The following is a 23,441-nucleotide window of genomic DNA, read 5'->3' on the forward strand; positions in this document are numbered from 1 at the left end:
ACTCACTGCGAAAAAAAAACAGTGACAACTCGATCTGCCTTGAATTTTCCCCAGCCCTTGACCTGCCTCTCGGCGTGTTTAATCTTCCTCCTGGCTTCACCGGAGCAGCTTGCTTCTAAGCTCCCTCCCCTGTTAAAAAAAAAGAAAATAACAAAGCAGAGGAGGTGGAGGAAATATGCATTTAAAACAAAAAGATGCACAGACGATGAGAGTGTGTGTGTGAGAGAGAGAGAGAGAGGGGACCGGTGAAGAGGGAAACTTGCCCAAGATTTCGGTGTCTGCTGCTGTTTCAGAGAGACTGTGAGCGATGTCTGATGGAGGAGCCGGTGCCTGCATTGGGAAGGAGGAGGCGAGCGTGGTGCTGCCGGATGCTGAGCCCGAGGATGAGCGTTGCATCCGAGCCTTGAGAGAAGGGGAGGCGCCATGCTCTGCCAGCAGCAGACTGGGAGGGTCCCGCTGCAAGCCCGAGAGCGAGCGGCCCCGGGACAGGCGAGCGGCCGCGATGTGCACCCCGAGCAGCGGCCCCGCTCTGCAGGGCGAGCCGGCGCAGCGCCCCCCGGCCGGGCGAACCTCAGGCGAGAGGCTGCGGCTGGAGGACGCCGCTTTCCCCGCCCCCCTGGGAGCCCTCTCCCTGCCCCCCGGCATCATCATCATGACCGGCCCCCTGCACTCGCCCGCGGCTCTGGCGGCTGTGACCGCCAGCCTGCCCGACTGCACTCTGCTCGCTCCCCCGGCCCCCGGTGCGGGTCCGGGACCAGCGCCGGCCAAGAGGAAGAGGAAACGGTGCGGGCTCTGCTCGCCCTGCAGGAGGCTCATCAACTGCGGAGAGTGCAGCAGCTGCCGGAACCGCAAAACCGGGCACCAGATCTGCAAGCTGCGGAAGTGCGAGGAACTGAAGAAAAAACCGGGCTCTTCACCAGAGGTACATCACAACCGAGAGAGGGAAGGCAAGGGCAAACACAGCCAGCAAAGGGCTGCACAAAACTCAGCAGGTCTGGCAGCATCTGTACAGAGAGAAACAGAGTTAACATTACAGGTTATAAACACAGAAAGTGCTGGAGAAACTCAGCAGGTCTGGTAACACCTGTACAAAAAGAGAGAAACAGAGTTAACATTACAGGTTACAAACAGAAAGTGCTGGAGAAACTCTACGTCTGGCAGCAAGTTATAGAGAGAAACAGAGTTAACATTACAGGTTATAAACGCAGAAAGTGCTGGAGAAACTCAGCAGGTCTGGCAGCATCTGCCAGCAGAGAAACAAGAGTGATCATTTCAAGTCCACTATGACTCTATCAGAACTCCAGCTGACCATCACACGGATGCTGCCAGACCTGCAGAGTTTCTCCAGCACTTTCTGAGTTTGTAGCCTGTAATGTTAACTCTGCTTTTATCTCTTGCCAAACGCACATTACTTCCTCACTAACACTCAACACTGGAGCCCCCCCAAGGGTGTGTACTCAGCTCCCTACTGTACTCACTGTATACCCATGACTGCATTGCCAGATACCAGACTAATGCCATTTACATGGTGCGAAAGTGAGCTGGAATTCTGATCAAGTCATAGTGGACTCGAAATAATCACTCTTGTTTCTCTGTCTGCAGATGCTGCCAGACCTGCTGAGTTTCTCCAGCACTTTGTGTTTATAACTTATAATGTTAACTCTGTTCTTCTTTCTCACTAGATGCTGCCAGACCTGCCGAGTTTCTCTAGCGCTTCCTGTTCTTTTGATTTGTTTCAGATCTCCAGCATCCAGAGTTTTTTGTTGTATTTTAGATTGGGAAGGGGCTCATTCTTTACCATTCATTCACATCTTGTAGTTATTTGGATTGATCAGGGTGATACATGTTGCATTAGTCCATGCAATCGAGAATCTAAACTGTTGTGTGTTCATTGTGCTTTTCCCAGGATGTGCTGTAATTGGAGAGCTAACTGAAACAACTCAGCTGAGTGACAATTTAATGGTACAGCGCTCTTCAAAGTGCCTTCTAACTTAATCCCAGGAGTCCACCTTTCAGTCTTTGGCAATTCATGTTTAAATTTGGTCTCTGCTTCCTGGCATTGACCTAGTCACTGGAGTGCTGGTGTGCACAGAAGACTAGGAAATGGTGGATATAACTAGACACCACACAACCAGCATTCTATCTGGACTCTGTCATATATTCAGTCTGGCTGAAGACAGGCAGTGCTGCATTGAGACTCTGGGTGAACATTCTTGATTACAGCTTACACACAATGCTAACTTTTGTTGCTCACTAGATTGTCCTGTTTGAATCCCTTTAGCCGTGGAGATTTGGAAAGGTGCTGTTGTCTGTTTGGTAAATAAACACTGAATCTGAACACAGTAGCTTGTTAATATTGTTATGAAGATGGAAAAGTTTGAGAGGCCAAGAACTAGTTAAACTAAAAATTAACAACTTTATTTCTTAAAGTATAACAGAGAATAATTGACTAAACTATTTACAACTCCTTCCTCTAACCTATCTTTTACCTTCCCCTTCCAAAATACTTGTCTGATAAAACCCCTGATTAAGATTTACCAAAATTCAACTTTTCAAAAACCAGCCAGACGTGGAATCTTCTTTTTTCTTAGGGATATCTGCTTCACAGGTTACTGAATGATAAAGGTACCTTTAAGACAGCTATTCTTCGGTCAGTTTGCAGATGTCATTGGCTTGGGAGTTCTCCACCCAACTGTTCAATTTTCCCTATCTTATAATCCGATGCTTTGGGGGTATGTCATTGGCTTTTAAGATTGTCAATATACTCAATTCAACTTGATTGGAATTTGGTACTTTTTTGGGGCGTAATTTAAACTGATAGGCCTAATTCGAATCTGTATTGTCATTTCTAGGCAACAAGATACCCTAGCTACTGGATGAAAAAGTTACATTACATCTTGTTCAGAACACTTGATGCTTTCAGTTAGTTCTGCTAGCTTTTAACTTTCTTAAAGGTACAGTATACCCACATCTTCATAACAATATCAGCAACAGCGGTTTAATGTGTAGGTGTGTTTAAGTTTGTCTGAGAGTCTCCATGGTACATACCAAGAGAAACAATTGACCATTCCTGGTCCATGGTTAGTGTTGACAGTATTGACTGTGAGACAATGTGGCTAGTTCATACATCAGCCGTAATCCATCCTATGTTGCAAGTGGCAGAGACTTGTCTATTGGAAACAAGTTGATTTAGCATCTGATGGGGATACCATGGTCTAATTTACCAGCAGTTAGTGGTCCCTTCAATTCAATGACTGGAAAACTGGGACAATACGTTCACATCTTTCCGAAATATGTTGGCGGTGGACAATGTTTTTATCTGCTGTCTGTATTCTTGCAAACTGTAGGCTGATTCCTTAACATTTGGGGCTTAACTCCATATGTACTTTGTATGACTTCATGTATACTGCTATCTTTCACTTAAAAGTGAAATATTGAGGATGCTGGAAATCTGCAATAAGGACAAATGCTGGAGAAACTCGGTAGTTCTGGCATCACCTGTGAAGAGAGAAAAACAGTTAACTTTTCAAATCCAAAGACTCTTCTTCAAAATTGATGTGTTCCAGATCGACTGCATTGGAGAACTTTGAATGCTGTTGGAGATGACAACTGGTAGATTGGAAACAGTCATTTGTTCAGATTACTTTTATTATTGGGTCCTGTGGGATGTGTATCATAGAATCTCATGCACATAGATGAACCGTAAAGACAGGTTTCAGTGTTTGGCTTAGGATTTGCCCACCAATGAAGCAACAACCCCTTTCCAAACCACCACGCCTTAAGACCATGAGATATAGAAACAGAAATTAGGTCCCTCAGCCCATCGAGTCTGCTCCACCATTCTCCTATCTTCTCCCATAACCCTTGAACCCTTACTAATCAAGAATCTCTCTATCTCTTGACATAAATAAATAAGAATGTGGGTATCCATGTTACTACCTCTCACATGTGAAGTATATGCTCCATCATTTAAGCTAATTCCCCCACCCCAACCTTCAGAATTCAGACAAGACCAGCTGGAAAAATACCAAAGTTAACATTGTACTCCTATTGAAAACAAGAAGGCAAAAAACAGACAGACTGGTTAACGCATTAGTCTTGAGTCCTGGGTAGAATAATTCACTCAGTTATTAGTTGTGAGCTTGGTTCTTGTGCTGTAGGTAATTATTAAGTAAACAACAGTCAACTTTGATTCAAACAGCAATATTCTCATAAATAATCTTTCTCAATGAGGCAATAACCTATGTTAGGCTAATAATCCAAAGACCAAGGTAATGTTTTAGGTTCAAATCCTGACATGGTAGATGATGAAATTTGCATTCAAGAAGACTAAACAATGTCCGTGAAGCCATTGCTGAATATTAGGAAAAACTGGCTCACCAATGTCCTTTTGGGAGGGAAACTACCATCCTCACCTGGTCTAACTGACGTATGACTCCAGACCCACAGCAATATGGTTGGCACTTAACTGCATTCTGAGCAGTTAGGAGTGGGCAATAATGCTGGCCTATCCCTGAGACAGGCACACCCCATGAATAAATGAAAAAAAAACCTTTTTACAGAAGTGACAACATAAGATGATGTTGATTAAACACAATGGCATGAAGTTCCCACACTTAGATGGTTGGTTTTAACAAAGCTTCACACGAGAAGCTTTGGTCAAATTCAGAGCGCTGGAAATTCATCTAGGACATTGGGTGAATGATGAGTAGATCTTAGAGGAGGTGGTTGGAGGAGTTCAGTACGGGTCATCTTGAGGTCAGTATTGTTGCCTCGCTAAATTGAACACCGATTCTAAGTTGGGACTGTAATCGTGGGTCAATGTGGACAAGCCTCTATATGGACACATTCAGTCCTACACAGTGGGAGAGCTGGTCACCTTTAACTGTGTAGTTTTATTAGAATACCTGATATTCACTGCCATTTGAAGCAGGTGGTGTTGTGGGCGGTAGTGGATGTTCTCTGATTTCTCGATTTAAATTTAAAATTTTCAAATCACTCTTTGGGCTGACCTCAGACTGTGTCTGCTAATTCCTCTATCTTTCTAATTCCTCATCTGCCTACTGGTCCCAGCACAGAACATTCACCCCTCATGTCCAATCTACCATTGCTGGCAGAATCTTCAACTTTTTAGCCTTTGCAATGCCAGCTCTCCTACCCACAGCCCCCTCCCCTAGCCATCATTCTCTATTTCATTCGATGTCTCACCTTTTCTGGTAAGTCTCAGTCATCATTGTCCATTCTCCCACCACGATTCTGAGTCTGTTACATTAACCTGTGTTACCTTTTTACTCATCTTATTTAGCAGCTGCAATACCAAATCTTCACAATGCTGATCTTACCCCATACCCCAAATCTCCTCTCCCATGCTCTTAAAAACAAAGTTAAAAATCACTCAACACCAGCTTATAGTCTAACAGGTTTAATTGGAAGCACACTAGCTTTTGGAGCGATGCTCCTTCATCAGGTGACTACCACCTGATGAAGGAGTGTCGCTCCGAAAGCTAGTGCTTCCAATTAAACCTGTTGGACTATAAGCTGGTGTTGTGTGATTTTTAATTTTGTACACCCCAGTCCGACACCGGCATCTCCAAATCTCAAAAACAAATACTTTATCCTCTTTTCTCCTGCCTCTCTTCGAGTGGGAAATTTCCAAATTCGGAGTCAACCTGCGATGTAGTTGTGAAGTTGGAATGGCATGTCCTTGAGTGTGTAGCAGGCCAATAACCTAATCCAAGGGCCAATTTTACAGAATTGTGCTCCTGGTGAAATGTCGCACGTGCTGGGGAGTGTGCATCAGTCACATTGCAGACACGCTTTTCACCAGTCTGCATCTGTTAAAGTGGATAGATGAGGAATTTTTCTCTTCTGTGTTGTGCAAGAATGTATGCTATTGGTGGACCTTTATAAAATCAGCCTCAGATTATAGAATTTGCATTTGCAACATTATCACAATGCAGAATGTAATATAAGACATGCATGTCAAACATGTGTCCCCTTGTCGCTTTTTGCCAATGTCAAGCCATACAGCATTCTTGGTGCAAACATCTTTTATGTTTAATCTATTTCCTTCCATAAATTTGCCAAAATATGTTCACAAATAGATATAACTAGCTAACTTTGAAAGCATAATTCAGCCAACTCATTGGACACTTGAGATTTTGTGCTATATAAAGAACAAAGAAAAAAGAAAATTTACATCCCAGGAACAGGCCCTTCGACCCTCCAAGCCTGAGCCGATCCAAATCTACTGTCTAAACCTGTCGGTCAATTCCTAAGCATCTGTATCCCTCTTCTCCCCTCCTACTCATGCATCTGTCCAGCCACATCTTAAGTGAATATACCATGCATGCCTCTACCACCTCTGCTGGCAACGTGTTCCAAACGCCCACCACCCTCTGTGTGAAGTACTTGCTGCATGTATCCCCCTTAAACTTTCCACCTCTCACCTTGAAAGCGTGACCTCTCGTTATTGAATCCGTCACCCTGGGAAAAAAACTTGTCTCTATCCACCCTGGAGAAAGTGAGGACTGCAGATGCTGGAGACCAGAGTTGAAAAACGTGGTGCTGGAAAAACACAGCAGCCAGGCAGCATCCGAGGAGCAGGAGAATCGACGTTTTGGGCATGAGCCCTTCTATCCACCCTGTCTATACCCTTCATGATTTTGTAAACCTCAATCAGGTCCCCCCTCAATCACCTTTTTTCTAATGAAAATACCCCTAACCTACTCAACCTTTCTTCATAGCTAGCATCTTCCATACCAGACAACATCCTCAAACCATCTCTGCACCCTCCCCAGAGTGTCCACATCCTTTTGGTAATGTAGCGACCAGAACTGTAAGCAGTATTCTAAATGCAGCCGAACCAATGTCTTGTACAATGTTCACATGACCTGCCAGCTCTTACACTCAATACCCCGTCCAATGTAGGCAAGCATACTATATGCCTTCTTGACCACTCTATCCACCTGTGCAGCAACCTTCAGGGTACAATGGACCTGTACTCCCAGATCTCTCTGCCCATCAACTTTTCCCAAGGCTCTTCTGTTCATTGTATAATTTGCTCCAGAATCGGTCTTGCCTAAATGCATCACCTCACATTTGTTTGGATTGAAAACCATCTACCACTTTCCCCCCAAATCCCCAGTCTATCTATATCCTCCTGTATTCTCTGACAGTCCCTTATGCTTTCTGCTACTCCACCAATCTTCATGTCATCTGCAAACTTGCTGATCATACCAACAGTGCCCTCTTCCAACTGCACCATTTGACTTTTGCCACTCTCTCACAACCAACTGCATCTTCTGCTTTATCTGAACTAGAGTTTCCAATGTAAACTAGCATCCATCAATCACTCTTTAACTTCTGTTCCTGCCAATATGTTGCACAGTTTGAGCACAGATCATGTTATAGGGAAAAAAAACCTTTGATGAATGAGAGCGTCATGTAATAGAAAATAGTACCGATTGACAAATCTTCATTTCGCATACTGCAGGGATGCATTTCTACTTTATTTTATAGTTAAAGCCAACTCTAATGAATGCATTTTTTGAGGAAAGAATATCCTTAAATCAAGAGTCATCTATCTTCAAACCTTTACAAACCAATTTTAAATTTTGTATTATTCCTATTGCAGGAATATTTTTCAAATCTTTTGACCCAGGAAGTTGACTGTGGACGTTCAATAGGACAAAGAAATATCATGAGCATTTTTTCTGTTTAGTGGAATGAACTCCCAGCTTTACGTAATCAATGTGGTTTTGATTACTATCAACCGTGGCTCAATTAATAGCAGTCAAGAATGTGGTGCTGGGAAAGCACAGCAGGTCAGGCAGCATCCAGGGAGCAGGAAAATCGAGCATGTTGCTTTCTGTGTTCAGGTTTTGGTCTGGGACTTTGAACGCACAGCCTCGGAGGTCAGGGTGCTATCAACTGAGCGGCTGGTTGAAAGTGAGGACTGTAGGTGCTGGAGATCAGAGTCGAGAGTGTGCTGCTGAAAAGCACAGCAGGTCAGGCAGCATCCGAGGAGCAGGAAAATTGATGTTTCAGGCAAATGCCCTTCATCAGGAATGTCACATATATAATTAATGCTGTCCTGCTAAAGGGCTTTTGCCCGAAATGTCAATTTCCCTGCTCTTCTGATACTGCCTGACCTGCTGTGACTTTCCAGCAACACACTTTCGACTCTGATCTCCAGCATCTGCAGTCCTCATTTTCGACCAGCCGCTCAGTTGATAGCACCCTGACCTCTGAGGCTGTGCATTCAAAGTCCCAGACCAAAACCTGAACACAGAAAGCAAAACACTCCAGTACAGTATTGCTGTCTTGTCAGAGGTAGCATTTATCAGATGAGACATTAAACTAAAGTCCCTTTTGCCCTTTCAGATGGAAGTAGAAGGTCTTCTGCACTAAAGAAGAGCAGACCCTCCCTGGTCCATATTCCTCCTTCAGTTAAGATTTTAAAAATTGTGATGGTCATTATCACATTAATGTTTATGGGAACTCTGGGAAGAATTTCCTGGAGGTGACCAAGGTCTTATCATAGAATCCCTACAATATGGAAACAGGCCATTTGGCCCAATAAGTCCACACCAATCCTTCGAAGAGTAACCCACCCAGACCCATTCCCCTACCCTACATTCCCCTACCCTACATTTCCCCCTGATTAATGCATCTAAACTACACATCCGTGAACACCATGGGCAATTTAGCATGGCCAGTCCACCTAACCTGCATACCTTTGGACTGTGGGAGGAAACCAGACCACCCGGAAGAAATCTACGCAGACATGGAAAATGGGCAAACTCCACGCAGACGGTCGCCCGAGGCCGGAATCGAACCCGGATTGAACCCTGGTGCTTGAGGAAGCAGAGCTAACCACTGAGCAACCATTGGAGACCCAGCAGGAGGTCTGATTTGCTTGCTTCCAACGGTGTCATTTATACAGCTGAGGGGTCACTGGGTGTTTCCCAGTGATCAAGGGCCTGGGAATGGATGTCATCCCTCCAGAGAGCGGCCAATCAATCAGGGACGGGCACCTCTTTTGTTGAGCTGCGCTGTTGGGGAAGTGGTTGCAGGAAGGACTCAAGTCCCAGATCTCTGCTCAATCCCTGGACTTGGGAGAGTAAACGTGGGCGGGGTTTCTTCTGGTGGGGGTCATGGGGCAGGCAGAGTTGAGTTGATGGGGTAGTAACAAGGGCAGGGGGAATGGCTCTCAGCACCATCCCATCTGTTTGATAGACAGCGGCTCCTCAAGCATGGAGTCCATATGATCAAGGGACATTCCCCTCCATGGAGTACCAACAGCAACCTGCAGTTGATTGCACGTCATGCCACTTGTGTAGTGACAGTCCCACTGCTGTTTTCATTTTTCCTACAATCGGCAATGGCTTCATGGGCTTCAATAGATTCTTGATTCCAGATTTTTAAAATCACAATCAAATTCCGACATCTGCCGTGATGGAGATTTGAATCCAGGTCCTCAGAACATTTGTTGAGTTTCTGTATTAATCGTCTAGCGATTATGCCACTAGGCCATTGCCTCCTGTCTGCGGCTGTTTTAATGTCAGCAGCAGAACTAGGGTGAGGTCCGTCATTCAACTTGAAGGCTTCAGTTGACAGCAGGGACGCAAAGCTGTCCCAGCGTGGGCCTGATTGGGTTGGAAGTGTGAATGAGTCAGGGTTCAAACCTATCACCATCCCACCTGATTAAATATCCTTCCCAGCTCCAAACCTGCCACCAAGGAGAGCATAAAATGCCACCCTCTGTGTGTAAATTAGTTGCTCTGTTTCCTACTTTACAAAAGTGATGGCACTTCTAAAATCACTTCATTGGCTGTAAAGTACTTTGGGAGCTGACAAAAACACTGCGAAAAATGAAATTTTTTAAAAAAAAAATAGGGCCAAATAATATTTGAGGATGTTTGGCTGTTTATTCTGTACCAATATTTTTCTCAAGACTATAAATACAGAACATAGAACATTACAGTACAGTACAGGCCCTTCAGCCCTCGATGTTGCACCGACCTGTCATACCAACCTGAAGCCCACCTAACCTATACTATTCCATATACTTCCATATGCTTGTCCAATGATGACTTAAATGTACCTAAAGTTGGCGAATCTACTATCGTTGCAGGCAAAGCATTCCATACCCTTACTACTTTCTGAGTAAAGAAACTACCTCTGACATCTGTCCTATATCTATCACCCCTCAATTTAAAGCTATGCCCCCTCATGCTCGCCGTCGCCATACTTGGAGAAAGGCTCTCTCTGTCCACCCTACCTAACCCTCTGATTATCTTATATGTCTCTATTAAGTCATCTCTCAACCTTCTTCTCTCCAACGAAAACAGCCTCAAGTCCCTCAGCCTTTCCTCGTAAGACCTTCCCTCCATACCAGGCAACATCCTAATAAAATAATCCCAATCTCCTCATGGCCTATATACTTGCTTTTAATATTCCTCTTTTACAAATTCCTACCTAAGTTTCTTCTTTGAAAGTACATTTCCTTTTGGTTTGCTTTGTAATGGACCAGAAGATTGTGGGTGTAGAGGAGACATTGGGAGAGGAGACGGAATAAACGGGCAAAGTTTGGAAAAGTACTGACCAAAATTGAAAAATGGAAAGAAGAGAAAACACCTTGGGTAGAAAATGTTTTTCTCGCGTCTCATTTAATACTGAGCGGGACAGAAGTATTATGCAGGGGCATTCAAGTCTCGGTAGGACAGTTGGCATTTTTGCAGAGGGAAGAGCTACATTTTGTGAATACAAGAAAACCTGTCTCCTTGGAAACTTTTCAGTGATCAAGATGTGAGTGTTGTACTTGTGGCCAAAGGAGGTAATGAACTGATAAGTGATTTTGGATGGAGACTAGCAAAATTGGAGCTGTCAAAGTTTAGAGATGATTGATGTTTTCCAGATGAGGACAAGAAAGGAAACAACCTGTTGGAAGGTTGCGAAGAAATTTTGGCCCCAATTTTCCGATGGCACATGATCATTTCTGCAGTACAGGTGGGAGTTGTGCACTGGGGCTGTGCAGAATTCACAGTGAAACCGATTCCAAGGGAATCGCCAGGAATGATGGAAGATTTCAATGGGCAATTTATCTGCATCTGGAACCGTCGAAATGAATAGAATGAGTTGAGCATGGAATCAGATGCTTCGGTCCAACAATCCATGCTGACTGTGATCCCAAACAAATCTAGTCTCACCTGCCTGTGCATGACCATATCCCTCCAAACATTTTCTATTCACGTATTTGTCTAAAATACATTTTAAATGTAACTGTACCTGCATTCACCACTTTCTCTGGAAGTTTGTTCTACACATGAACCACTCTTGGTGTTTAAAAAACACTCTTGGTCTTTTTAATTCTTTCTCCTCTCACCTTAAATATATTGTTTAGTCCTGAAATTCCCAGCCTAGGGTAAAGACTCCTGTTATTCACTTTATCTATGCCCCTCAAGATTTTATAAACCTCTATAAGGTCACCCTCAACCTCCTATACTCCAAGGAGAAATATCCCAACCTATCCAGCCTCTCCTTATAACTGAAATCCTCCATTCCTGTCAACATTTGTGGGCGGCACGGTGGCACAGTGGTTAGCACTGCTGCCTCACAGCGCCTGTAGACCCGGGTTCAATTCCCGACTCAGGCGACTGACTGTGTGGAGTTTGCACGTTCTCCCCGTGTCTGCGTGGGTTTCCTCCGGGTGCTCCGGTTTCCTCCCACAGTCCAAAGATGTGCGGGTCAGGTGAATTGGCCAAGCTAAATTGCCCGTAGTGTTAGGTAAGGGGTAAATGTAGGGGTATGGGTGGGTTGCGCTTCGGCGGGTCGGTGTGGACTTGTTGGGCCGAAGGGCCTGTTTCCACACTGTAAGTCTAATCTAATCTAATCCTAGTAAATCTTTTTTGAACCCTCTCCAGCTTAATACTATCCTTCCTATAACTGGACTCGGTATTCCAGAAGACCAACATAACATATCTGTTTACATTGGAAAATTCAGAGGTTCTGTTGCAGTTAGACACCACCCCCCCAATGAATTCCCACACCCTCCCCTCCCAGCTACTGTACCCTCCCACACATCTCAGCTGGAGTTGGGACAGCCCTTCCCACCTAGAAAAAAATTTCCCCTGGGATCTGACCAGATCCAACACCCTTACCCCTCCCAAACTAAGCTAAAGACTCAATCTATTATTTGGCACCCTACCTGCCTAGCGGTCTATCCTCAAGCTTAACTTACAATCATCCCCTTTCACATGAGCTGACTGAGTGGCTATCTGTGCTGGTGGATATTTAAATCACAGAACAGGTAGCTGCCGCTGTGAAAAGGGGGTTTGCAGTTTGACTTCCCCGAGATATCCTACATTCTGAGGGACCTGGTAGACTTAAGGTATGTCCTGCAGCTCTGAAGGAGCCATGTTCGGAATTTTCTGCTCGAAATCCGGGGCTGTTTCTCATTGGAAAAGGTAGGAGCAGTCTGACTGTGGTTTCCAATTCTTGGAAAATCTGACCCATTAATTTCCCAACCAGTTGGAAAAACTAGAGGTTAAGGTTGTAGCTGGTCAATGGGTATCTCTGTGATTGGTTTTGCAAGGTGTACATGTATGTGTAAGGTATACAATAAGCAGCAAAAAACTTGGATAAGGTTTGTTGCTGTGTAGAGGAGACCACTGATGTGAAATTGATATAGAGTGGAGGAAGCAGGTAGTGCCCTGGGTTCAAAATGACACAAAGATAATTTAACAGCACAGGTTTTAATACCAAATACAAGAAGAGAATATTACTTGAGAGAGAGGCTGGTCACACTTCTATTTTCTCACACATTATGATAGATTGTAACTTTCACTGCTGGAAGGAAAATGATCTTGTACGCTGTGTAAATTGAGATGTATAATGGATAATGTTTCACTGTTACCAGTTCTCCAAATGATAGTTAGGGTTAAAATCTATCATAACGAGTTGCTGTTGTTGACCCTGATATGCCTGTCACGTGAATAGGACACCATACTGGGTCAAACTACTCTTGGACATCCCTACACCATTTTCAGCTGTTAATCGCAGAATAACGTTGTAGATTTCCGGCAGTAATTCACTTGCACGTGAGCAAAAGCTTCTTGATGCAAACCCTGAATGGGAAACCAATAAAAATTTCAATTTAACATAAAAAGCATTTACTACATTTGTGACCTCTCCTTTTCATTCAACTGTACATTTGGAAAGCAAAACTCCTGCATTTTACAACCTTGCTGGGTTCCATTTTACATTGTTGAAGTATTGTCATCTTCTTTCTGTAGGAAACACAGATAATTTTCACACAGCAAGCCTCACAAAAAGTAATCAGGTTTTGGTGACATTAAGAAGCGCTTGAACTCTTCGGTTGTACGACAGAATAATTCCCCGCTTATCTTTTGAAATTGTGCCTGGACAGGAAGAAGGTACTTTGATTTAATGTCTCACAAAATGCCGCTCTGACATTGTGGTGCTTCCTTGGTTTGATCGTGACTGGTCAGCTTAAATTATGGCTAAAGTTTGAAGAGAGGGTTGAACCTGTGACCTACTGATTTAGAGTAAATCTGGTGTGTGCCATTCCAATTTATGATGCACTCCCATTGTGATACAGTCTAAGGATGGACAGTAAAATATTCAAAGGAGCTGAGCTCATGTTTGTAACAGGTTCTCATTTTGTTTTTCATAAACCATCAACCTCGCTAACTTCACCCTCTTAACGTGACTACACGTGTTTGTTTGCGGAATAGTTTTAGTAATTTTTGTATAATTCCTGTACCTCCTTTTTGCGAAAAAAAACTAGCCTCTTTGATAATGGTTTATCAGAGTGCAGCAGTGACCAGGAATGAGTCAAGGTTAACGAGTTCAATGTGTAAATGGCGATTGGAGGGTCATACGATTTTATTTGCTGATTTTAGTCTCAAAAATAGAAACTGCTGACAAAGCTCAGCAGATCTGGCAGCATTTGTGGAGAGAAATCAGAGTTCACGTTTTGGGTCCAGTGACCCTTCCTCCAGAACTGATTTTAGTCTGTTTGGAATTAGTAATTTATGGTAATTAGTCTATGATGGACTGTAAGAATAATGTCCCTCAGAAAGTGTCAGAAGGGGCAGCCATGTAGGAATAAATATCTTAGTGTCTGAGTTTTTTTTAGAATAAGTGTTAAAGATTCCATCTAAACTCTCCCATTAAACTGTTGTGGCAGGCCCAAGTTGGATAGAATTAAGTGGTTTTGTTCACATTCAGGAGACTAATTCTGTGCATTTGGGAACTGTGACATGTGCGTTGGCTGTGTGATATCATTTGCCTTTCTGGTCCTTGCCAGGCATTTTGAGTAATTGAGAGTTGGAAGCTGTAACTAATACAGAGGAGCTGGTTGGTGGGGTGAGTGGGGCTGAGAGAAAGGTATTGTGGGTACTGGAATTGTGCAGATGTATTCCAGAGTACGGGCATGCAGGTCCTCGGCACAAGATCAGCAAAAGCTGCAGAGACTGAGGAAACTGGTTGCCTGCCAGGTCCTGTTCCATCAGTGTTATTGGAAAGAAGGCTAATTCCTTTCCCTTACGGAGATCAGATAATTGGAAAAGTCTGGGCTGATTCCCTTTCCACCAGATTACCTGGGCATATAACAGCTCCAAAGATAGAGGTGTTGCTGATAAACAGCAGTGGCAGAGCTGGGGAGCAGAGCATCTAGTGTGGAGTGGTGGTGGGGGAGCTCAGCTGTCAGCTTTACAGATCCCTTAAAAGTTGGAGGGAACTGAATATCCAGTGGGCTGAATACTGGAACAAGGAAAACAGATTCTTCCCAGTGATTTTAAACACAAAAAATATGAATTTATTTGAAATGGACTGAGTACATTATGTAAGAAACATAAAAAATGTAAACATAGTTTACTCTACCTTTGAATCTTCTGTATCATTCAGTGAGATCTTAGTTAACCCACTGTCTTGTCTGCTCATTGTAATCCTAGGCTCCTTGTTAATGAAAAATCTGTCTGACTCAGCCTTGAATATGTTCAATGTCCCAAATTCTACTGTACAGAGTTCCTATAGTGTGAGACCAGACCATTCGGCCGATTGAGTCCACACTCACCTTCCGAAGAACGTCCCACCCAGATCCATCTTCTACCCTGTCCCTGTAACCCTGCATTCCCTATAGCCTATCTTGTACATCTTTGGATTCTGGGAGAAACCCGGAGGAAACCCAGACAGACACAGGGAGAACATGCAAACTTCACACAGACAGTCGCCAGAGGTTGGGATCGAACCTGGGCCCCTAGTGCTATGAGATTCCACTGAGCCACAGCGCCACTTGTTGAGCTGAGAATTTGGAATACTAATAGTCCCAGGGAAGGTATTCCTTTTCACCTGTTTTAAACAGGAAACTCAATACTTTGAAAGTATCACCTATTTCTAGATTCCCTCATGATAGGAAGCATCTACCCTGTCAAAGCCTCTCAGGTTCCTCTAGGCTTCGAAAAGATTATGTCTCACCCTTTTAAACTCTAAAATGTACAAGCACAATCTGGTAAACTTTCTTTCTCATAAGATAATTCTCTCATTTGGGAATGAGCTCAATGAACTTTCTCTGAACTGCTTCAAAAGCAAATGGCCAACAAAACTCAGTGCATTGTGTTTTGTTGTGACAAGACGTCCCTACTTTTATACTCCATCTCCCCAGTAATAAAGACCAAAATTCCGTTTGCCTCCCTGATTACTTGCTGTACCTGTATACTGATGTCTTGTGATTCATGTAGCTCTCACTGTACCACAGCATTCTGTCGTCTCTCTCCTTTTAAATAATACTCTGCTTTTCTACTGTTTTTTTGCCAAATGGACAGTCTCACATTTTCCATATTTTACTACATCTGCCAAATTTTTGCCTACTCACTTAGCCTATTTAAGTGCTGGTCGGGAAGGTAAGTGATTGGTATTTGAGTGGGTGTGTTCTAGACCCCAGGCCCTACCTCGTAGGGCCTCCCTCCCATCCTCCTCCTCTAACCTAACTTTAAAGTCCACAGGTAAGCGACTCAGTGTTATTGACTCAGTGTTCTTGTTTTGGAGACAAAGTGTACAGTCATGGCAGCGCAGGCAGTGGAATGTTCCTCCTGCAGGATGTTTGAGGTAGGGGTGACCACCGATACTCCCGCCGACTTCGTCTGCAGGAAATGCAGTCAGATCCTGCTCCTCACCGAACGAGTTAGGGAACTGGAACTGGAGTTGGATGAACTGAGGATTATTCGAGAGGCTGAGAGGGTGATTGATAGAAGCTACAGGGACATAGTTACGCCAGAGAACAGAGGTAGCTGGGTAACAGTTAGAGGTGGGAAGGGGAAGAAGCAGGCAGTGCAGGGTTCCCCTGTGGTCGTTCCCCTAAACAATAAGTATACAGCTTTGGAAACTGTTGGGGGGGACAGCCTTGCAGGTGTAAGCTGCAGTGACGGGGTCTGTGGCGTGAGGTCTGGCTCTGAGACTCAGAAGGGAAAGGGGGAGAGGAGGAGAGCGCTAGTTATAGGAGACTCTCTAGTTAGAGGGACGGACAGGCGGTTCTGTGGACATGGGCGAGACTCTCGGATGGTTTGTTGCCTCCTGGGTGCCAGGGTCCAAGACGTCTCGGACTGTGTCTTCAGAATCCTTAAGGGGGAGGGTGTGCAGCCAGAAGTCGTGGTACACATTGGCACCAACGACATAGGTAGGAAGAGGGGTGGGGAGGTCATTCGAGAGCTCAGGGAGTTAGGCTGGAAGCTAAAAGCTAGGACGGACAGAGTCGTCATCTCTGGGTTGTTGCCGGTGCCACGTGACAGTGAGGCAAGGAACAGGGAGAGAGTGCAGTTGAACACGTGGCTGCAAGGATGGTGTAGGAGGGAGGGCTTCAGGTATTTGGACAATTGGACTGCATTCTGGGGAAGGTGGGACCTGTACAAACAGGACGGGTTGCACCTGAACCAGAAGGGCACCAATATCCTGGGGGGTAGGTTTGCTAGCACTCTTCGGGGGGGTTTAAACTAATTTGGCAGGGGGATGGGATCCGGACTTGTAGTCCAGCAAGTAAGCTAGCTGTTTGTCAGGGTGTCCAAGAATGTAGGGAGGCTGTGGAGAAGGTAGCACTGACAGGGAATACTTGCGGACACAGAGATGGGCTCAAGTGCGTATACTTCAACGCAAGGAGTATCAGAAATAAGGTGGGTGAACTTAAGGCGTGGATCGGTACCTGGGACTACGATGTTGTGGCCATCACGGAAACGTGGATAGATGAGGGACAGGAATGGTTGTTGGAGGTTCCTGGTTACAGATGTTTCAGTAAGATTAGGGAGAGTGGTAAAAAAGGAGGGGGGGTGGCATTGCTAATTAGGAATGGTATAACGGCTGCAGAAAGGAAGTTTGAGGGAGATCTGCCTTTGGAGGTAGTATAGGCTGAAGTCAGAAATAGGAAAGGTGCAGTCACCTTGTTGGGTGTTTACTATAGGCCCCCCAATAGCAGCAGAGATGTGGAGAAACAGATTGGGAAACAGATTTTGGAAAGGTGCAGAAGCCACAGGGTTGTAGTCATGGGCGACTTCAACTTCCCAAATATTGATTGGAAGCTCTTTAGATCAAGTAGATTGGATGGGGCGGTGTTTGTGCAGTGTGTCCAGGAAGCTTTTCTAACTCAGTATGTAGATTGTCCAACCAGAGGGGAGGCCATATTGGATTTGGTACTCGGTAATGAACCGGGACAAGTGATGGGCTTGTTAGTGGGTGAACATTTTGGTGATGGTGACCACAATTCTGTGACTTTCACCTTGGTTATGGAGAGAGATAGGTGTGCACAGCAGGGTAGATTTCACAATTGGGGGAAGGGAAATTACGATGCTGTAAGACAGGATTTGGGGAGCATAAGTTGGGAGCATAGGCTGTCAGGGAAGGATGTTGTGGAAATGTGGAACTTTTTCAAGGAGCAGATACGACGTGTCCTTGATATGTATGTACCTATCAGGCAGGAAAGAAATGGTCATGTGAGGGAGCCTTGGTTGACGAGGGAGGTTGAATGTCTAGTAAAGAGGAAGAAGGAGGCTTACATAAGGTTGAGGAAACAGGGTTCAGACAGGGCAGTGGAGGGATACAGGAAAGCCAGAAGGGACCTGAAGAAAGGGATTAGGAGAACTAAGAGAGGGCATGAAAAATCCTTGGCGGATAGGATCAAGGATAACCCCAAGGCATTTTATGCGTATGTGAGAAACATGAGAATGACGAGAACGAGGGTAGGTCCGATCAAGGACAGTAGTGGGAGATTGTGTATTGAGTTGGAAGAGATAGGAGAGGTCTTGAATGAGTACTTTTCTTCAGTATTTACGAACAAGAGGGACCGTATTGTCGAAGAGGAGAGTGTGAAACGGACTGGTAAGCTAGAAGAGATACTTGTTAGGAAGGAAGATGTGTTGGACATTTTGAACAACTTGAGGATAGACAAGTCCCCCAGGCCTGACGGGATATATCCTAGGATTATGTGGGAAGCAAGAGAGGAAATTGCAGTACCGTTGGCAATGATCTTTTCGTCTTCACTGTCAACGGGGGTGGTACCAGGGGACTGGAGAGTAGCGAATGTTGTGCCACTGTTCAAAAAAGGGAATAGGGATAACCCTGGGAATTACAGGCCAGTTAGTCTTACTTCTGTGGTAGGCAAAGTAATGGAAAGGGTACTGAGGGATAGGATTTATGAGTATCTGGAAAGACACTGCTTGATTAGGGACAGCCAGCACGGATTTGTGAAGGGTAGGTCTTGCCTTACAAGTCTTATTGAATTCTTTGAGGAGGTGACCGAGCATGTGGATGAGGGTAGAGCAGTGGATGTAGTGTACGTGGATTTTAGTAAGGCATTTGATAAGGTTCCCCATGGTAGGCTTATGCGGAAAGTCAGGAGGCATAGGATAGAGGGAAATTTGGCCAGTTGGATAGAGAACTGGCTAACCGGTCAAAGTCAGAGAGTGGTGGTAGATGGTAAATATTCAGCCTGGAGCCCAGTTACAAGTGGAGTTCCGCAGGGATCAGTTCTGGGTCCTCTACTGTTTGTAATTTTTATTAATGACTTGGATGAGGGAGTCGAAGGGTGGGTCAGTAAATTTGCAGATGATACGAAGATTGGTGGAGTTGTGGGCAGTGAGGAGGGCTGTTGTTGGCTGCAAAGGGACTTAGATATGATGCAGAGCTGGGCTGAGGAGTGGCAGATGGAGTTCAACCCTGCCAAGTGTAAGGTTGTCCATTTTGGAAGAACAAATAAGAATGCGGAATACAGGGTTAACGGTAGGGTTCTTAGTCAGGTGGAGGAACAGAGGGATCTTGGGGTCTATGTACATAGATCTTTGAAAGTTTCCACTCAGGTGGATAGAGCTTGTAAGAAGGCCTATGGTGTATTAGCGTTCATTAGCAGAGGGATTGAATTCAAGAGTCGTGAAGTGATGTTGCAGCTGTACAGGACTTTGGTTAGGCCACATTTGGAGTACTGTGTGCAGTTCTGGTCGCCTCACTTTAGGAAAGATGTGGAAGCTTTGGAGAGGGTGCAGAGAAGATTTACCAGGATGTTACCTGGAATGGAGAATAGGTCATACGAGGATAGGTTGAGAGTTCTCGGCCTTTTCTCGTTGGAACGGTGAAGGATGAGGGGTGACTTGATAGAGGTTTATAAGATGATCAGAGGAATAGATAGAGTAGACAGTCAGAAACTTTTTCCCCGGGTACAACAGAGTGTTACAAGGGGACATAAATTTAAGGTGAAGGGTGGAAGGTATAGGGGAGATGTCAGGGGTGGGTTGTTTACCCAGAGAGTGGTGGGGGCATGGAATGCGCTGCCCATGGGAGTGGTAGAGTCAGAATCATTGATGACCTTTAAGCGGCAATGGGATAGGTACATGGATGGGTGCTTAATCTAGGATAGATGTTCGGCACAACATCGTGGGCCGAAGGGCCTGTTCTGTGCTGTATTGTTCTATGTTCTATGTTCTATCTATATTTCTTTGCATTGTCCTCACAACCTGCTGTCCTACCTACCTTCATATCGTCAACCACTAGACAGTGGTGAAAATTCAGTCTCATTTTCCAAACTGTTAATATAAATTATAAATAATTGGGGCCCTAGCATTGATCCCTGTGGCACTAGTTTTAAGGCATTCACTGCCTTAAAATGACAAATTTCTTCTGACTGTCTGTTTGGTCTTAGAATATCAATTCTCTATCCATGTTAATAACACCCCCAATTCCATAAGTTCTTAATGTGTAGTAACCACTTATGTAGCAGTTTTTAGTGCTTGGGCTTGAACTTTTTACAACTGATGTAAGTGAATTGGATAAAGGGACAAAACACATAGTTGATAAACTTACTGATGACTCGGAAACAGTTAGGAAAGTAAGTGTGAACACAATGTGAGGTTACAAGGCAATATAGATAGATTAATTGAGTGAACAAAGATCTGGCAAATGAAGTAAACTATGGGAAAATGTGAAATTGACCATTTTGGCTGGAAGAGTTTTTTAAAAAAGTATATATTAATGGTGAGAGATGGCAGAGACAGAAGATCTAAGACTCCTTGTGCATCACTGTAAAATATTAGCATGCAGGTACAGCAAGAAATTAGGAAATGCTATCATTTGTGAAGGAGAATTGATTACTAAAGTATAAGTTTATGCCACAGTTACATAGCACACTTGTGCAATCACATTTGGAGTATTGCGTACAGTACTGGTCATCTTATTTAGGAAAGATGTGAAGCAGTTCACGAAAAGGTTTATTGGCAAGATATGTGGAAAGGAAAGGTTACACAGGCTCGGCTTGTAGCTGCTGGAGTTTAACTAATTAAAACAAAAAGGATCATGGGGGGGGGTGGGGAGCGCGGGGTGTGCTGGGGTTCACAGAGTGAATGTGAAAAGGATGGACGAAATATCGAACTTGTGTTCACTGTTTCAGAGATGAGGATAAATTCTTTCTCAGAGTGTCAGGTGTCTGTGGAACTCTCTTCCCCAAAATGTGGTGAAGTCAGAGTGCTTGAATGGTTTTAAGGCAGAAGTAGATAGATTCTTGAGAAGAAAGAGAGTGAAGGGTTATCGGTGATAGATAGCAGGCTGGAGTAATCAGATTGTCTGTGATCTTTTCGAATGGAAGTTTAGGTTTGAGAGCCCTGGTGGTCTACTGCTAGACCTGAGTCACATGTTTGTATGTTTCCAAATGCTTTTTGGAAATTCTAAACTATTAGGTCTACTAGTTCCCCTTTATCCATCCTATTTTGTATATCCTCAAAGAATTCTAATAAAATGATCAACAATAGCGTCTCTTTCACAAAATCATGTTGACTTTGCTCATTGCAATGTTTTCTAAATGTCCCCCCCTACTTCTTCAATGATAGAATCGAGCATTTTCTAAATGACAAACATTTGGGTTATTGGCTTATATTTCTCTGCTTTCTGTCTCCCTCCTTTCTTGAACTGAGGTGTTTTATTTAAAACTTCCAAATCCATTGGTACTTATTCTGGATACAGGGTTCTTTTGTTTGTTTGTGGCATGAGGGTGTCACTGGCTAGACCAGAATTTACTTCCCATTCTCGGTTGCCTTGTAGAAGGGGGTGGTGAACTATCACCTTGAACTGCTGCAGTCCTTGAGTGGCAGAGCCACCCTCAGTCATTAGGAAGGGACAGCAGCAGTGAAAGAACAACAATGTCAGATGCTCGGACACTTGTGACTTGGAGAGGACTTTGCAGTCTGTGGCTTTACCGTGCATCTATTATCCATGTCCTTCTAAGTGGTGGAGGTCAGTAGTTCGAAAGGTGATACCGAAAGTATCTTGGTGAGTTACTGCTTTGTAGATGGTAACTACACTGTTGTCACTGTGCATGCATGGTGATAGAAGTCAGTCTTGAAGATGGTTGATATGGTACCATTGAAGTGAGCTGCATTGTCTTGGATGGGGTCAAGTTTCTTGAGTGTTGCTGGAGTTTCATCCAACCTGACAAGTGGAGAGTATTCCATTACACCTTGCAGATGGTGGGCTAGTTTTAGGGAGACCGCAGGTGACTTACATGCAGCTGAATTCCTAATTTCCAATCTATTCTTGTAGCAACAGTGATTAATTGGCTGGTTGTAGCAAAGGAAAATGGTTATGGTTGTTGGAGGTCAGCTATCTCAGTTCTAGTACATTTCTGCATGATTCCTCAGGCTAATTTCCTAGGCCCGACCACCTTCAGCTGCTTCGTCAATGTCCTTCCCTCCATCACAAGGTCAGATGTGGTGTTGTTCACCAATGATTGCATGAAGTTCATCACCATTTGCAACTCCTCAGATATTGAGACAGTCCACATTCAAATGCACTAAGATCTGGACCTGAACATAAAACAGATTTTTATTACTGCTTTATAATGTTGATGACTTTTACTGAACCTCTGCCCTCTTGATTTGTTGCAGTACCCCAAAAGTCATTGTGGCAATTTGTGCTTATAAGATTTCTAGACAATCCGTGGTTTGAAATGTTAGATTTGCGGTTGGAGCATTACGGGTTTTGACCCTCTTACCCTTCTCCTTGAAGCTTAAGGCTTCTCAATAGTATCTGTATTTTCTGTGTACTGTCCTCCCATCATTCTGTGCCCATTGGCCTTACCACTCAGTAAGTATTTGGTCTCTAGCAGGCTTGATGTCTCATTGGCCGATAAAGCTGTTTGCTCCCCACTCTTACTGAGCAGCTTTACTACCAGATACCTTATCTTTGTCACACCCTCACCCCACCCCACCCCACCCCACCCCAAATAGCCTCCTAGTGCAACTAATTAAGAGGACTAAGTCCTGACTAGAAGTAAATTGAGATTTCCAGCTGTCAATTCATGGATCCGGCTGATGCGAAAGGAGCCATTAATGCCCGGTTTTCCTGGAAAGTCTGGTTTCCAATTTGTGCCCAACAGAAGAGAAGATTAGATTCCCCACAGTGTGGAAACAGGCCTTTCGGCCCAACCAATCCACACCGAAGAGCAACCCACCCAGTCCCATTTTCCTCTGACTAACTCACCTAACACTACGGGCAATTTAGCACGGGCAATTCACCTGACCTGCACATCTTTGGACTGTGGGGGGAAACCAGACCACCCGGAGGAAACCCACACAGACACAGGGAGAATGTGCAAACTCCACACAGACAGTCGCCCTGGAATCGAACCTGGGACCCTGGTGCTGTGAGGCAGCAGTGTTAACCACTGAGCCACATTGCCACCCCAGTCAAAAACAATATACGGTGTATTCTGACACCACTCTGGTGAAATGAAACAAACAAGAGCTTCCTGCCTGTGCCAAGTATGCTCATAGGAGATGCTTGATGTAGTGTGTGGAGAACTACATGTTGGGTCTCTGCTTTTGTTTTCCAACACTAATACTGTTAATTATACACAGTGCATTAGTTCGACAGAATTGCTGTAAATGAAA

General features: G+C 44.4%; 1 protein-coding gene across 1 annotated transcript in view; it reads left to right on the forward strand.

The window, feature by feature from the left end:
* The first annotated feature begins 307 nt into the window (after positions 1-307).
* Positions 308-23,441, forward strand: part of LOC132826238 (CXXC-type zinc finger protein 4-like) — a 62,399-nt gene continuing 39,265 nt past the window's right edge. The window contains exon 1 of the mRNA XM_060841936.1: positions 308-922. Within this exon, the coding sequence (XP_060697919.1) occupies positions 308-922 (615 nt within the window). The remainder of the gene's footprint in view (positions 923-23,441) is intronic.

The sequence above is a fragment of the Hemiscyllium ocellatum genome, chromosome 2 (genome assembly GCF_020745735.1).
Source record: "Hemiscyllium ocellatum isolate sHemOce1 chromosome 2, sHemOce1.pat.X.cur, whole genome shotgun sequence".
In the NCBI taxonomy this organism is placed as follows: Eukaryota; Metazoa; Chordata; class Chondrichthyes; order Orectolobiformes; family Hemiscylliidae; genus Hemiscyllium; species Hemiscyllium ocellatum.